This window comes from Lethenteron reissneri, chromosome 70 (genome assembly GCF_015708825.2).
Source record: "Lethenteron reissneri isolate LAM-NWPU_2019-01 chromosome 70, ASM1570882v1, whole genome shotgun sequence".
In the NCBI taxonomy this organism is placed as follows: domain Eukaryota; kingdom Metazoa; phylum Chordata; class Hyperoartia; order Petromyzontiformes; family Petromyzontidae; genus Lethenteron; species Lethenteron reissneri.
In genome coordinates, this window is record NC_083848.1 from 1459908 (window position 1) to 1475808 (window position 15901).

Below are 15901 nucleotides of genomic sequence, written 5' to 3' on the forward strand. Positions count from 1 at the left end.
AGACAGATTGAGATGAGACAGTTTGAGATGAGACAGATTGAGATGAGACAGTTTGAGATGAGACAGTTTGAGATGAGACAGTTTGAGATGAGACAGATTGAGATGAGACAGTTTGAGATGAGACAGATCGAGATGAGACAGATTGAGATGAGACAGTTTGAGATGAGACAGATCGAGATGAGACAGATCGAGATGAGACAGATTGAGATGAGACAGAGTGAGATGAGACAGATCGAGATGAGACAGATTGAGATGAGACAGATTGAGATGAGACAGATTGAGATGAGACAGTTTGAGATGAGACAGATCGAGATGAGACAGATCGAGATGAGACAGATTGAGATGAGACAGATTGAGATGAGACAGTTTGAGATGAGACAGATCGAGATGAGACAGATTGAGATGAGACAGTTTGAGATGAGACAGATCGAGATGAGACAGATCGAGATGAGACAGATTGAGATGAGACAGATTGAGATGAGACAGATTGAGATGAGACAGTTTGAGATGAGACAGTTTGAGATGAGACAGATCGAGATGAGACAGATTGAGATGAGACAGTTTGAGATGAGACAGATCGAGATGAGACAGATTGAGATGAGACAGATTGAGATGAGACAGATTGAGATGAGACAGATTGAGATGAGACAGTTTGAGATGAGACAGATCGAGATGAGACAGATTGAGATGAGACAGATCGAGATGAGACAGTTTGAGATGAGACAGATCGAGATGAGACAGATTGAGATGAGACAGATTGAGATGAGACAGTTTGAGATGAGACAGATCGAGATGAGACAGATTGAGATGAGACAGATCGAGATGAGACAGTTTGAGATGAGACAGATTGAGATGAGACAGATCGAGATGAGACAGATTGAGATGAGACAGAGTGAGATGAGACAGATTGAGATGAGACAGATTGAGATGAGACAGATCGAGATGAGACAGTTTGAGATGAGACAGATTGAGATGAGACAGATCGAGATGAGACAGATTGAGATGAGACAGAGTGAGATGAGACAGATTGAGATGAGACAGATCGAGATGAGACAGATTGAGATGAGACAGATTGAGATGAGACAGATCGAGATGAGACAGATCGAGATGAGACAGATCGAGATGAGACAGATTGAGATGAGACAGATTGAGATGAGACAGATTGAGATGAGACAGTTTGAGATGAGACAGATTGAGATGAGACAGATCGAGATGAGACAGATTGAGATGAGACAGATTGAGATGAGACAGATCGAGATGAGACAGATTGAGATGAGACAGAGTGAGATGAGACAGATTGAGATGAGACAGATTGAGATGAGACAGATTGAGATGAGACAGATTGAGATGAGACAGATCGAGATGAGACAGATTGAGATGAGACAGATTGAGATGAGACAGATCGAGATGAGACAGATCGAGATGAGACAGATCGAGATGAGACAGATCGAGATGAGACAGATCGAGATGAGACAGATTGAGATGAGACAGATTGAGATGAGACAGATTGAGATGAGACAGATCGAGATGAGACAGATCGAGATGAGACAGATTGAGATGAGACAGATCGAGATGAGACAGATCGAGATGAGACAGATTGAGATGAGACAGATTGAGATGAGACAGATTGAGATGAGACAGATTGAGATGAGACAGATTGAGATGAGACAGATTGAGATGAGACAGATTGAGATGAGACAGATTGAGATGAGACAGATTGAGATGAGACAGATTGAGATGAGACAGTTTGAGTGGAGACAGAGTGAGATGAGACAGATTGAGATGAGACAGATTGAGATGAGACAGATTGAGATGAGACAGAGTGAGATGAGACAGATTGAGATGAGACAGTTTGAGATGAGACAGATTGAGATGAGACAGATTGAGATGAGACAGTTTGAGTGGAGACAGAGTGAGATGAGACAGTTTGAGATGAGACAGATTGAGATGAGACAGATTGAGATGAGACAGATTGAGATGAGACAGATTGAGATGAGACAGATTGAGATGAGACAGTTTGAGATGAGACAGTTTGAGATGAGACAGATTGAGATGAGACAGTTTGAGATGAGACAGATTGAGATGAGACAGATTGAGATGAGACAGTTTGAGTGGAGACAGAGTGAGATGAGACAGTTTGAGATGAGACAGTTTGAGATGAGACAGATTGAGATGAGACAGATTGAGATGAGACAGATTGAGATGAGACAGATTGAGATGAGACAGTTTGAGATGAGACAGTTTGAGATGAGACAGATTGAGATGAGACAGTTTGAGATGAGACAGATTGAGATGAGACAGATTGAGATGAGACAGTTTGAGATGAGACAGATTGAGATGAGACAGATTGAGATGAGACAGTTTGAGATGAGACAGATCGAGATGAGACAGTTTGAGATGAGACAGTTTGAGATGAGACAGATTGAGATGAGACAGTTTGAGATGAGACAGATTGAGATGAGACAGTTTGAGATGAGACAGTTTGAGATGAGACAGTTTGAGATGAGACAGTTTGAGATGAGACAGATTGAGATGAGACAGAGTGAGATGAGACAGATTGAGATGAGACAGATTGAGATGAGACAGATTGAGATGAGACAGTTTGAGATGAGACAGATTGAGATGAGACAGATCGAGATGAGACAGATCGAGATGAGACAGATCGAGATGAGACAGATTGAGATGAGACAGATTGAGATGAGACAGATTGAGATGAGACAGTTTGAGATGAGACAGATTGAGATGAGACAGATTGAGATGAGACAGATCGAGATGAGACAGATTGAGATGAGACAGATTGAGATGAGACAGTTTGAGATGAGACAGATTGAGATGAGACAGTTTGAGATGAGACAGTTTGAGATGAGACAGATTGAGATGAGACAGTTTGAGATGAGACAGATTGAGATGAGACAGTTTGAGATGAGACAGTTTGAGATGAGACAGATTGAGATGAGACAGTTTGAGATGAGACAGATTGAGATGAGACAGTTTGAGATGAGACAGATTGAGATGAGACAGATTGAGATGAGACAGATTGAGATGAGACAGTTTGAGATGAGACAGATTGAGTTGAGACAGTTTGAGATGAGACAGATCGAGATGAGACAGAGTGAGATGAGACAGTTTGAGATGAGACAGATTGAGATGAGACAGAGTGAGATGAGACAGATCGAGATGAGACAGATTGAGATGAGACAGTTTGAGATGAGACAGTTTGAGATGAGACAGATTGAGATGAGACAGTTTGAGATGAGACAGATTGAGATGAGACAGAGTGAGATGAGACAGTTTGAGATGAGACAGATTGAGATGAGACAGATTGAGATGAGACAGATTGAGATGAGACAGATTGAGATGAGACAGATTGAGAGGAGACAGATCGAGATGAGACAGTTTGAGATGAGACAGATTGAGATGAGACAGATCGAGATGAGACAGATCGAGATGAGACAGATTGAGATGAGACAGTTTGAGATGAGACAGATTGAGATGAGACAGTTTGAGATGAGACAGATTGAGAGGAGACAGATCGAGATGAGACAGTTTGAGATGAGACAGATTGAGATGAGACAGATCGAGATGAGACAGTTTGAGATGAGACAGATTGAGATGAGACAGTTTGAGATGAGACAGATTGAGATGAGACAGATCGAGATGAGACAGTTTGAGATGAGACAGATCGAGATGAGACAGTTTGAGATGAGACAGATCGAGATGAGACAGTTTGAGATGAGACAGATTGAGATGAGACAGATCGAGATGAGACAGTTTGAGATGAGACAGATTGAGATGAGACAGTTTGAGATGAGACAGATTGAGAGGAGACAGATCGAGATGAGACAGTTTGAGATGAGACAGATTGAGATGAGACAGTTTGAGATGAGACAGATTGAAATGAGACAGTTTGAGATGAGACAGATTGAGATGAGACAGATCGAGATGAGACAGATTGAGATGAGACAGATTGAGTTGAGACAGTTTGAGATGAGACAGATCGAGATGAGACAGTTTGAGATGAGACAGATTGAGATGAGACAGATTGAGATGAGACAGATTGAGTTGAGACAGTTTGAGATGAGACAGATCGAGATGAGACAGTTTGAGATGAGACAGATTGAGATGAGACAGATTGAGATGAGACAGAGTGAGATGAGACAGATTGAGATGAGACAGAGTGAGATGAGACAGATTGAGATGAGACAGATCGAGATGAGACAGATTGAGATGAGACAGTTTGAGATGAGACAGTTTGAGATGAGACAGTTTGAGATGAGACAGTTTGAGATGAGACAGTTTGAGATGAGACAGTTTGAGATGAGACAGTTTGAGATGAGACAGATCGAGATGAGACAGATTGAGATGAGACAGATTGAGATGAGACAGATTGAGATGAGACAGTTTGAGATGAGACAGATCGAGATGAGACAGATTGAGATGAGACAGATTGAGATGAGACAGTTTGAGATGAGACAGATCGAGATGAGACAGATTGAGATGAGACAGTTTGAGATGAGACAGTTTGAGATGAGACAGTTTGAGATGAGACAGTTTGAGATGAGACAGATTGAGATGAGACAGTTTGAGATGAGACAGTTTGAGATGAGACAGATTGAGATGAGACAGTTTGAGATGAGACAGATTGAGATGAGACAGATTGAGATGAGACAGATCGAGATGAGACAGATTGAGATGAGACAGATTGAGATGAGACAGTTTGAGATGAGACAGATTGAGATGAGACAGATTGAGATGAGACAGATTGAGATGAGACAGTTTGAGATGAGACAGATTGAGATGAGACAGATCGAGATGAGACAGATTGAGATGAGACAGATTGAGATGAGACAGATTGAGATGAGACAGTTTGAGATGAGACAGATTGAGATGAGACAGTTTGAGATGAGACAGTTTGAGATGAGACAGTTTGAGATGAGACAGATTGAGATGAGACAGATTGAGATGAGACAGATTGAGATGAGACAGATTGAGATGAGACAGATCGAGATGAGACAGATTGAGATGAGACAGATCGAGATGAGACAGTTTGAGATGAGACAGATTGAGATGAGACAAATTGAGATGAGACAGTTTGAGATGAGACAGATTGAGATGAGACAGATCGAGATGAGACAGATTGAGATGAGACAGATCGAGATGAGACAGTTTGAGATGAGACAGATTGAGATGAGACAAATTGAGATGAGACAGTTTGAGATGAGACAGATTGAGATGAGACAGTTTGAGATGAGACAGTTTGAGATGAGACAGATTGAGATGAGACAAATTGAGATGAGACAGTTTGAGATGAGACAGATTGAGATGAGACAGATTGAGATGAGACAGATTGAGATGAGACAGATTGAGTGGAGACAGTTTGAGATGAGACAGATTGAGATGAGACAGATCGAGATGAGACAGTTTGAGATGAGACAGATTGAGATGAGACAGATTGAGATGAGACAGATTGAGATGAGACAAATTGAGATGAGACAGTTTGAGTGGAGACAGTTTGAGATGAGACAGATTGAGATGAGACAGTTTGAGATGAGACAGATTGAGATGAGACAGATTGAGTGGAGACAGTTTGAGATGAGACAGATTGAGATGAGACAGATCGAGATGAGACAGTTTGAGATGAGACAGATTGAGATGAGACAGATTGAGATGAGACAGATTGAGATGAGACAGATTGAGATGAGACAGTTTGAGATGAGACAGATTGAGATGAGACAGATTGAGTGGAGACAGATTGGAGACAGATTGAGTGGATTCCTTCACTGCGGTAGACAAAGTCGATGCTTCACCTGCAGCCGGGCGACACAAAAACGATTCCTGTCCCCATGAAGAGCCTGAGCAGCACCACGGGTAGCAGCTGAAGCAGCAACGTGAACAGGCAATCCGACAACGCCTCTGGCTACCGGGCCACCCACACACCCACCTGTCAACCCGGACCCCCTTTTATAGCCTTGATTCGCCTCCAAAATAAACACCGCGCAAAACTCACGGGGATGTGGGACCAGGCCCCCCACCCCCCCTCTGCCTCCCCCCTGGTCCTTCCCTCCTCCCCCTGACCACCCACCCCTACCCCACCCTCCCCGTCGACCCTATGCCACCCACACCACCCCACCCACCCACCCCAGGGGAGGGACAAGAAAGGAACGGTGGGGGGGGGGGGGTGGGCGATGCGGGTAGCGGTGGCTAATTGGCGACTGGGCCGACCCAGGGTGGCGAGGCGACCACGTGGCCCCGTTGGGTAATGGAGGTGATGCGGCTGTTCTAGGAAAGGGAATTGATAGTTGGGGGGAGGGGACAGGAGGTGGGGGTGGGGGAATGGGGGGCGACGGTTGCGGGGGGGGGTTGTGTTTGCGTCATGCATTGGAACGCGTGGGAACGAGCGCCTGGGTCAGAGAGACAAAGACAAAGATCTCCCGTGTGGCCTTACGCTATGGGGCAGGTGCTTTTCGCGAGCAGCGCCTATCAAGGCTGGCACGGCGCCCGAGGGGGTGGGTGGCCTGTACCTCGCCTGTCCGCGCTAGCTGGGTCATGTAGCCCGCTTGCCCAGCCACCGCATGCTGCCCAAGTAGGTAAGGCGCCCTTCCCCCCTTCCAACCCAGCTTATATATACGCTCCAATCGTGGTGGTGTTTCATTCAGACGCTGTCTCCCCGACAGACTTGGTCTTCACCTGAGGACGGCTGCTTGCGTTGTGGCCGAAACGTCGTGAGAATTATTTTATTATGTTTTATTTTTATTATTTTATTACTTCCCTTCTACGTGACTTCACCGAAAGAACCAAGGAGACAAATAGAGGGGGTTACACGGACGCTGCATGGGCTAAAGAAGCTATAGACTGATGCATTGCAGGAGAATGTGGAGGTCAGTGGACTTGCCGATGGCTGGTACCAGCGGTGTCAAGATCGGCCTCTGTGGAGGAGGCTCGTGAAGGACGCCGATACTTGGCAGTCGAAGGCAGTTGCCCTCATGCAACAGCGGAGGAGAGAGAAGCGACGATCACAACAACGAGCGGAGCGCCGGGCAGATAAAACGCAGCGAGTTGGCACTGTAGGGAGCGCAGTTGGTGCATCTTCCAGTTATCTCAGTCAATTGACCAATAAGCACCTGAGTCTGCTTCGTGACCCCCTGCGAGCGGGCCTTCGACACTTCACGTGGCCTGGACCTGCATAAGCACCGTTGTGACGTCACAGACACTTAGTGGTGAACGCCACTTGCCATTCGCGAGTTCGACCCCCGATGAAGCTTTTGAGCGCTGAAAGTAGTTCAAAGGACCGTGCAACCAAACACCACCTTGGGCGAGAGACCCAATGCAGAATATGCATTGGGTTTGATCTTCCGTAAACCATGGCAGAATAATAATCTAAACATTCTTAACGCATGCAGAGGGTCCGATTACATTTGGTTTTTTTTCATTCGCTTGTCAGTTACTTAGCTACTTGGGGATAACCTCACACAATGTACAATTGGATACAAATGTTTACGTTCATTGTTCGTAACATTTATTTCTCAGACCGAAGTAGCTACAGTCTCGTCTGCCCCCCCCCCCCTTCTCCTGCAGACTACGTCTGATAGATACACACCTTGCACTGCTCGGGCTAGGCCCTGCTACCTCAACCGAGAATTTATCATTCTACGCTGGGATGGCAGTAGTAGGGGGCCTCCTCGAGTGCGGTGCCTAAAGATGTGGAATGCTCTTCCGTCAGGCCCTCTCAGCTTGGCTCCAGGCACGGAACAGTTCAGGAAACTCTGCAAGACCTCATTTCCCGCCCCCCCCCCCTCATTAGCTTTTCCTTGAGTATGCCCCCTTTTTTTTCTTCGTTCAATCGATCTTCGTTCAATCGATTTTCCTTTAATCGATGTTGCAAAGGATCGCAATGGACCTCTTTAGTAGGAGACGAGTTTTTATTTTTACTCCAAAAATTACATTGAATAGAATGGAACATTGGAATTTAAATTCGGCAAACGGTAGCCAAAACAAGGGGTTTGTCACGTAAACAGAATAATGCCAAATTCGTTCCTAGTACAGCACTAACCGGTTGTTGTGTGTTGGACAGTTAAACTGCGGGAGAGGAGTTGTTGTGAGATGGTCAGTACGGCTGCTGGTACTGAGCCGTACTGACCATCTCACAACAACTCTCCCGCGGCCCATCCTGGCTCCTCCCCCCTTAACCAGTATATACAAGGTCGGGTCTCTTGGGACTTCTCTTTACTTGATACAGCAATCGTGCTGTGACGGTTTCACCTGAAGACGGAAGCTTGTGTTGCCTCCGAAACGTCGTGATTTATTATTTTATTTCTATTTTTTTTCTATTATTTATTATTTATTTCTATTAATTACTTTTTTTCCTACGTGACTTTACTGAAAAAACCTAAGAGTATGAATCATTGTAGTCACGAAAGCTTCAAATCTAGAATTACAACTAGCTTCATCAAGCGACAGCCATAATTGTGGGGAAATCCTCCTGTTTAGTTCCTGAAATAGAGGCGTAGATGTGATGATGTCACTTGTGAGCCCTTCACGTGCGAAGGGGGGATGGGGGGGGGGATTAACGAATGCGTAATAATAACAAGGGGCATCCATTGCCGCTTAGATGCAGAGAGTTGAAACAAAACAAAACAAACTCTCCAGTAGTGCGCGACTGTGGCCACCCAGAACAAACGCCTTGTGGTCCAATGCCCCAAACTACAAAACAATTGACGCGTTGCTGGTACCGTACCTGTACGGCGGCATGGCAACAAACACCTGGGGGTCCTCATGAGGTGGTCTGATGATGTCTCTGTCGGATGTTGCCACTTAGATTCAGCGGACGCTTTCCCCCATTTTGGAACGTATAGGCGGTGACACCCCCACCGCCACCGCTGCCACCACCACCACCTCCGCCACCAACACCACCAACAACAACAACCACCATTCGCCACTAAGTGGCGGTGACGTCACCAGGAGGCTTGTGCCAGGCCATGTGCACCTTGAGACCACATGAAGTGTCGAACGCCCGCTGGCAGGAGGTCACGGGGAAGACCCAGGTGCCACGGGTCAACTGACTGAGATGACCGAAATGACTGGCTGATGCACCACCTGTGCCCCCTACTGTGCTAACTTGCTGTGCTTTAGTCACCTGGTGCTCCGCTCGTTGTTGTGAGTGTCGCTCTTCCGCCCTCCATTGTTGTTGGATGGCGACTGCCTCCAACTGCCCAGTAGCGTCCTTCACGAGCCTCCTCCACAGAGGCCGATCTTGACACCGCTGGTACCAGTCATCGGCAAGTCCACTCAGCTCCACGTCCTCCTGTACCACATCACTCCATCTCTTTTCTAGCCCGTATTTAGGCATGCGGTGGCTGGGCATGTGGGCTACATGACCCAGCCAACGCAGCCTTGCCTGCCGGAGGAGCTCACCGATGGGACTTTGCCCAGATCTTTCAAACCAAGTTTACTCGCCCGATGATTGGTGAATGCGTCACACGCGATGCGATGAGCAATTAATGCTGATTGCGTACACACATACGTGGAACACGTATACACACGCACAAACATCGATATCTCAATCTAAACTTTAATCGGTTCAATTGACGCTGGCGGCGTTAATTGCTTAGCGCATCACGTGGCAGGGGAGGGAAGGAAATTGGCGATGAAAAAGAGGAGGTGAAGTTATGAGAGAGAGAAACGGAAATAAGTTAAGGAGAGGGAGACTGCCTTCATGTACAGAAGCGGTGCTGAGTCTCTGTGCAGTGTTGACTGACTGGCAGTGTTGAGTCTACGGGCGATATTGAGTGTACGGGCGATGTTGATTCTACAGGCGATGTTGAGTCTATGGTGCAGTGTTGAGTCTATGGTGCAGTGTTGAGTCTATGGTGCAGTGTTGAGTCGATGGTGCAGTGTTGAGTCGATGGTGCAGTGTTGAGTCGATGGTGCAGTGTTGAGTCTATGGTGCAGTGTTGAGTCTATGGTGCAGTGTTGAGTCTATGGTGCAGTGTTGAGTCTATGGTGCAGTGTTGAGTCTATGGTGCAGTGTTGAGTCGATGGTGCAGTGTTGAGTCGATGGTGCAGTGTTGAGTCGATGGTGCAGTGTTGAGTCTATGGTGCAGTGTTGAGTCTATGGTGCAGTGTTGAGTCTATGGTGCAGTGTTGAGTCTATGGTGCAGTGTTGAGTCGATGGTGCAGTGTTGAGTCTATGGTGCAGTGTTGAGTCTATGGTGCAGTGTTGAGTCTATGGTGCAGTGTTGAGTCTATGGTGCAGTGTTGAGTCTATGGTGCAGTGTTGGGTATATGGTGCAGTGCTGAGTCTATGGGGCAGTGTTGAGTCTATGGTGCAGTGCTGAGTCTATGGTGCAGTGCTGAGTCTATGGTGCAGTGCTGAGTCTATGGTGCAGTGTTGAGTCTATGGTGCAGTGTTGAGTCTATGGTGCAGTGTTGGGTATATGGTGCAGTGCTGAGTCTATGGGGCAGTGTTGAGTCTATGGCGCAGTGTTGAGTCTATGGTGCAGTGCTGAGTCTATGGTGCAGTGCTGAGTCTATGGTGCAGTGTTGAGTCTATGTTGCAGTGTTGAGTCTATGGTGCAGTGCTGAGTCTATGGTGCAGTGCTGAGTCTATGGTGCCGTGTTGAGTCTATGGTGCAGTGTTGGGTATATGGGCAGTGCTGAGTCTATGGGGCAGTGTTGAGTCTATGGTGCAGTGCTGAGTCTATGGTGCAGTGCTGAGTCTATGGTGCAGTGCTGAGTCTATGGTGCAGTGTTGAGTCTATGGTGCAGTGTTGGGTATATGGGCAGTGCTGAGTCTATGGGGCAGTGTTGAGTCTATGGTGCAGTGCTGAGTCTATGGTGCAGTGCTGAGTCTATGGTGCAGTGCTGAGTCTATGGTGCAGTGTTGAGTCTATGTTGCAGTGTTGAGTCTATGGTGCAGTGTTGAGTCTATGGTGCAGTGCTGAGTCTATGGTGCAGTGCTGAGTCTATGGTGCAGTGTTGAGTCTATGTTGCAGTGTTGAGTCTATGGTGCAGTGTTGAGTCTATGTTGCAGTGTTGAGTCTATGGTGCAGTGTTGAGTCTATGGTGCAGTGTTGAGTCTATGGTGCAGTGTTGAGTCTATGGTGCAGTGTTGAGTCTATGGTGCAGTGTTGAGTCTATGGTGCAGTGCTGAGTCTATGGTGCAGTGTTGAGTCTATGGTGCAGTGTTGAGTCTATGGTGCAGTGCTGAGTCTATGGTGCAGTGTTGAGTCTATGGTGCAGTGTTGGGTATATGGTGCAGTGTTGGGTATATGGTGCAGTGCTGAGTCTATGGGCAGTGTTGAGTCTATGGTGCAGTGTTGAGTCTATGGTGCAGTGTTGAGTCTATGGTGCAGTGTTGAGTCTATGGTGCAGTGTTGAGTCTATGGTGCAGTGTTGAGTCTATGGTGCAGTGTTGGTATGGTGCAGTGTGAGTCTATGGGCAGTGTTGAGTCTATGGTGCAGTGCTGAGTCTATGGTGCAGTGTGAGTCTATGGTGCAGTGTTGAGTCTATGTGCAGTGTTGAGTCTATGGTGCAGTGTGAGTCTATGGTGCAGTGTGAGTCTATGGTGCAGTGTGAGTCTATGGTGCAGTGTTGAGTCTATGGGCAGTGTTGAGTCTGGTGCAGTGTTGAGTCTATGGTGCAGTGTGAGTCTATGGTGCAGTGCTGAGTCTATGGTGCAGTGCTGAGTCTATGGTGCAGTGCTGAGTCTATGGTGCAGTGTTGAGTCTATGGGCAGTGTTGAGTCTATGGCCAGTGTTGAGTCTATGGGCAGTGTTGAGTCTATGGGCAGTGTTGAGTCTATGGCCAGTGTTGAGTCTATGGGCAGTGTTGAGTCTATGGCCAGTGTTGAGTCTATGGTGCAGTGTTGAGTCTATGGCAGTGTTGAGTCTATGGTGCAGTGTTGAGTCTATGGCCAGTGTTGAGTCTATGGTGCAGTGTTGAGTCTATGGCCAGTGTTGAGTCTATGGTGCAGTGTTGAGTCTATGGCCAGTGCTGAGTCTATGGTGCAGTGTTGAGTCTATGGCCAGTGTTGAGTCTATGGTGCAGTGTTGAGTCTATGGCCAGTGTTGAGTCTATGGGCAGTGTTGAGTCTATGGCCAGTGTTGAGTCTATGGTGCAGTGTTGAGTCTATGGCCAGTGTTGAGTCTATGGGCAGTGCTGAGTCTATGGTGCAGTGTTGAGTCTATGGTGCAGTGTTGAATCCATGGGCAGTGTTGAGTCTATGGACAGTGTTGAGTCTATGGACAGTGTTGAGTCTATGGACAGTGTTGAGTCTATGGTGCAGTGCTGAGTCTATGGACAGTGTTGAGTCTATGGTGCAGTGTTGAGTCTATGGCAGTGTTGAGTCTATGGTTGCAGTGTTGAGTCTATGGTGCAGTGTTGAGTCTATGGTGCAGTGTTGAGTCTATGGTGCAGTGTGGAGTCTATGGTGCAGTGTTGAGTCTATGGTGCAGTGTTGAGTCTATGGTGCAGTGTTGAGTCTATGGACAGTGTTGAGTCTATGGTGCAGTGTTGAGTCTATGGACAGTGTTGAGTCTATGGTGCAGTGTTGAGTCTATGGTGCAGTGTTGGGTATATGGTGCAGTGTTGAGTCTATGGGCAGTGTTGAGTCTATGGTGCAGTGTGAGTCTATGGTGCAGTGTGAGTCTATGGTGCAGTGTTGAGTCTATGTGCAGTGTTGAGTCTATGGTGCAGTGTGAGTCTATGGTGCAGTGTGAGTCTATGGTGCAGTGTGAGTCTATGGTGCAGTGTTGAGTCTATGGGCAGTGTTGAGTCTATGGTGCAGTGTTGAGTCTATGGTGCAGTGTGAGTCTATGGTGCAGTGTGAGTCTATGGTGCAGTGTGAGTCTATGGTGCAGTGTGAGTCTATGGTGCAGTGTTGAGTCTATGGGCAGTGTTGAGTCTATGGCAGTGTTGAGTCTATGGGCAGTGTTGAGTCTATGGGCAGTGTTGAGTCTATGGCAGTGTTGAGTCTATGGGCAGTGTTGAGTCTATGGCAGTGTTGAGTCTATGGTGCAGTGTTGAGTCTATGCAGTGTTGAGTCTATGGTGCAGTGTTGAGTCTATGCAGTGTTGAGTCTATGGTGCAGTGTTGAGTCTATGCAGTGTTGAGTCTATGGTGCAGTGTTGAGTCTATGGCAGTGGAGTCTATGGTGCAGTGTTGAGTCTATGGCAGTGTTGAGTCTATGGTGCAGTGTTGAGTCTATGGTCAGTGTTGAGTCTATGGGCAGTGTTGAGTCTATGCAGTGTTGAGTCTATGGTGCAGTGTTGAGTCTATGGCAGTGTTGAGTCTATGGGCAGTGGAGTCTATGGTGCAGTGTTGAGTCTATGGTGCAGTGTTGAGTCTATGGGCAGTGTTGAGTCTATGGCAGTGTTGAGTCTATGGAGTGTTGAGTCTATGCAGTGTTGAGTCTATGGTGCAGTGTTGAGTCTATGCAGTGTTGAGTCTATGGTGCAGTGTTGAGTCTATGGTGCAGTGTTGAGTCTATGGCAGTGTTGAGTCTATGTGCAGTGTTGAGTCTATGGTGCAGTGTTGAGTCTATGGTGCAGTGTTGAGTCTATGGTGCAGTGTTGAGTCTATGGCAGTGTTGAGTCTATGGTGCAGTGTTGAGTCTATGGACAGTGTTGAGTCTATGGTGCAGTGCTGAGTCTATGGCGCAGTGTTGAGTCTATGGACAGTGTTGAGTCTATGGTGCAGTGCTGAGTCTATGGTGCAGTGTTGAGTCTATGGACAGTGTTGAGTCTATGGTGCAGTGCTGAGTCTATGGACAGTGTTGAGTCTATGGTGCAGTGTTGAGTCTATGGTGCAGTGTTGAGTCTATGGACAGTGTTGAGTCTATGTGCAGTGTTGAGTCTATGGTGCAGTGTTGAGTCTATGGTGCAGTGTTGAGTCTATGGTGCAGTGTTGAGTCTATGGACAGTGTTGAGTCTATGGTGCAGTGTTGAGTCTATGGACAGTGTTGAGTCTATGGTGCAGTGCTGAGTCTATGGTGCAGTGTTGAGTCTATGGACAGTGTTGAGTCTATGGTGCAGTGCTGAGTCTATGGTGCAGTGTTGAGTCTATGGTGCAGTGCTGAGTCTATGGTGCAGTGTTGAGTCTATGGTGCAGTGTTGAGTCTATGGTGCAGTGCTGAGTCTATGGGCAGTGTTGAGTCTATGGTGCAGTGTTGAGTCTATGGTGCAGTGTTGAGTCTATGGTGCAGTGTTGAGTCTATGGTGCAGTGCTGAGTCTATGGTGCAGTGTTGAGTCTATGGGCAGTGTTGGGTATATGGTGCAGTGTTGAGTCTATGGTGCAGTGCTGAGTCTATGGTGCAGTGCTGAGTCTATGGTGCAGTGTTGAGTCTATGGTGCAGTGCTGAGTCTATGGTGCAGTGCTGAGTCTATGGTGCAGTGCTGAGTCTATGGTGCAGTGTTGAGTCAGATATCGAAGCGCAGTGTGTGGCCCCCCAAAAGCTCGGGGCCCGGGGCAACCACCACGATTGGCACCTGCCTCCACCAACGCTAGGAACCCCCGACTCCACCCACACCACCCACCCCCCCCCCTCCTTTATCGCCCGATGTCTGCCACCCTCCTTCGGAACCGTTTCACGCCACCGCGCCGAATCTCGGCCGTCCCGAGTCCGTAGATGACGGGGTTGACCAGCGCCGGGACGATGCAGTGCAATCCCTGCAGGCAGTAGGACACCTCAGCGCCAACGCTGGCGAGGAACGAGATATTGTTGGCGAACGAGAAGAAGACCGAGGCGAAGAACACCCCGACGGCAAGCAAGTGCGTGACGCAGGTTCGAAGCGCCTTCCTCTGGCCCCGGCGGAGTCCCGCCTTGCGGCACTCGAGCAGGATGAGCGCGTAGGCGAGCGCGACGGCGCACGCCGGCAGCACCGTGGCGAGGGCTAGCGTCGCGTAGCCGTAGCGCCGCTGCGTCCCGACGTCGCCGCACGACGTGAACGCCACGGAGTAGAAGCTGCAGTAGACGGCGGCCAGGACCCGCGTGCGGCAGTAGTCGAGGCCCACGAGCAGAGCCACGTTGGGGCACGTGAGGGCGCACGCGGAGGCGGCGACGGCGGCCGAGGCGCGCAGGGCGATGCCGTTGGTCATGAGCGAGCAGTACCTGAGCGGGAAGCCGACGGCGAGGTAGCGGTCGAGCGACATGAGGGCGAGCAGGAAGGCCTGGGCGCGCACCGACACGTGAATGAGGAACATCTGCACGGTGCACTCGGCCATGGAGACGCGCCCGATGCTGTGGCCGCCTCCACCTGCTTCGTCGTCGCCGAGGAGGTTGGCCATGACGCGCGGCACGCTGCTGGCCACCTGGACGATGTCGGTGAGCGCCAGGGATGCGATGAAGGTGCACATGGGGGTGCGGAGGCGCCTTTCGAGGCACACGACGAAGCAGAGGAGCGCGTTGCCCGCCACGGCGGCGGTGAAAAGGAGGAAGAGCGTGCCAACGAGCGAGAGGCGGACGCTCGGAGGGTCTCCGAAGGGGGTGACCATGACGATGAGGTCCGAGGGGGGAAGGGCAGGAGGAGCGATGGACGAGGAGTTTGACGACGCCATCTGTTGGTTGGCCTGTGCAGTTGTTCGTACGTCCATCCAGAGGGTTGTGTTCTGTGCAAACGAAAACGCACGAATGTTGACATCACCTTTTTTAAAAATCGTTTATTAAATCCTTTATATTAAGTTCGCTTACTTGCTTGCTTGCTTGATGGTGGCAGACAATCATCTGACCCATAGGTGGCAGCCATCTCAAGCCAGAGGACGAGAGGACTCTGGCCGCCACGCATATAAAGGATTTATATTGAAAAACTTTGTTTTTACGGGTTAATTATATGAAGATTGCTTGCTTGCTTGCGTGCTTGCGTGCTTGCTTGCTTGCTTGCTTACGACCGTGCAAATCTTTCGGT

The 15901-nt window shown here is 48.4% G+C and overlaps 1 protein-coding gene across 1 annotated transcript; it reads right to left on the minus strand.

Moving 5' to 3' along the window:
• Window positions 1-14546: 14546 nt before the first annotated feature.
• On the minus strand, window positions 14547-15554 carry LOC133360979 (olfactory receptor 52Z1P-like). Its single transcript, XM_061579863.1, has one exon. It carries the CDS (start codon window positions 15552-15554, stop codon window positions 14547-14549), a length of 1008 nt encoding a protein of 335 aa, XP_061435847.1.
• Between the last annotated feature and the right edge of the window lie 347 nt (window positions 15555-15901).

Bases quoted from the DNA above. Each gene is read 5' to 3' on its own strand.
- LOC133360979 (XM_061579863.1), bottom strand. From the start codon at position 15,554: ATGGCGTCGTCAAACTCCTCGTCCATCGCTCCTCCTGCCCTTCCCCCC.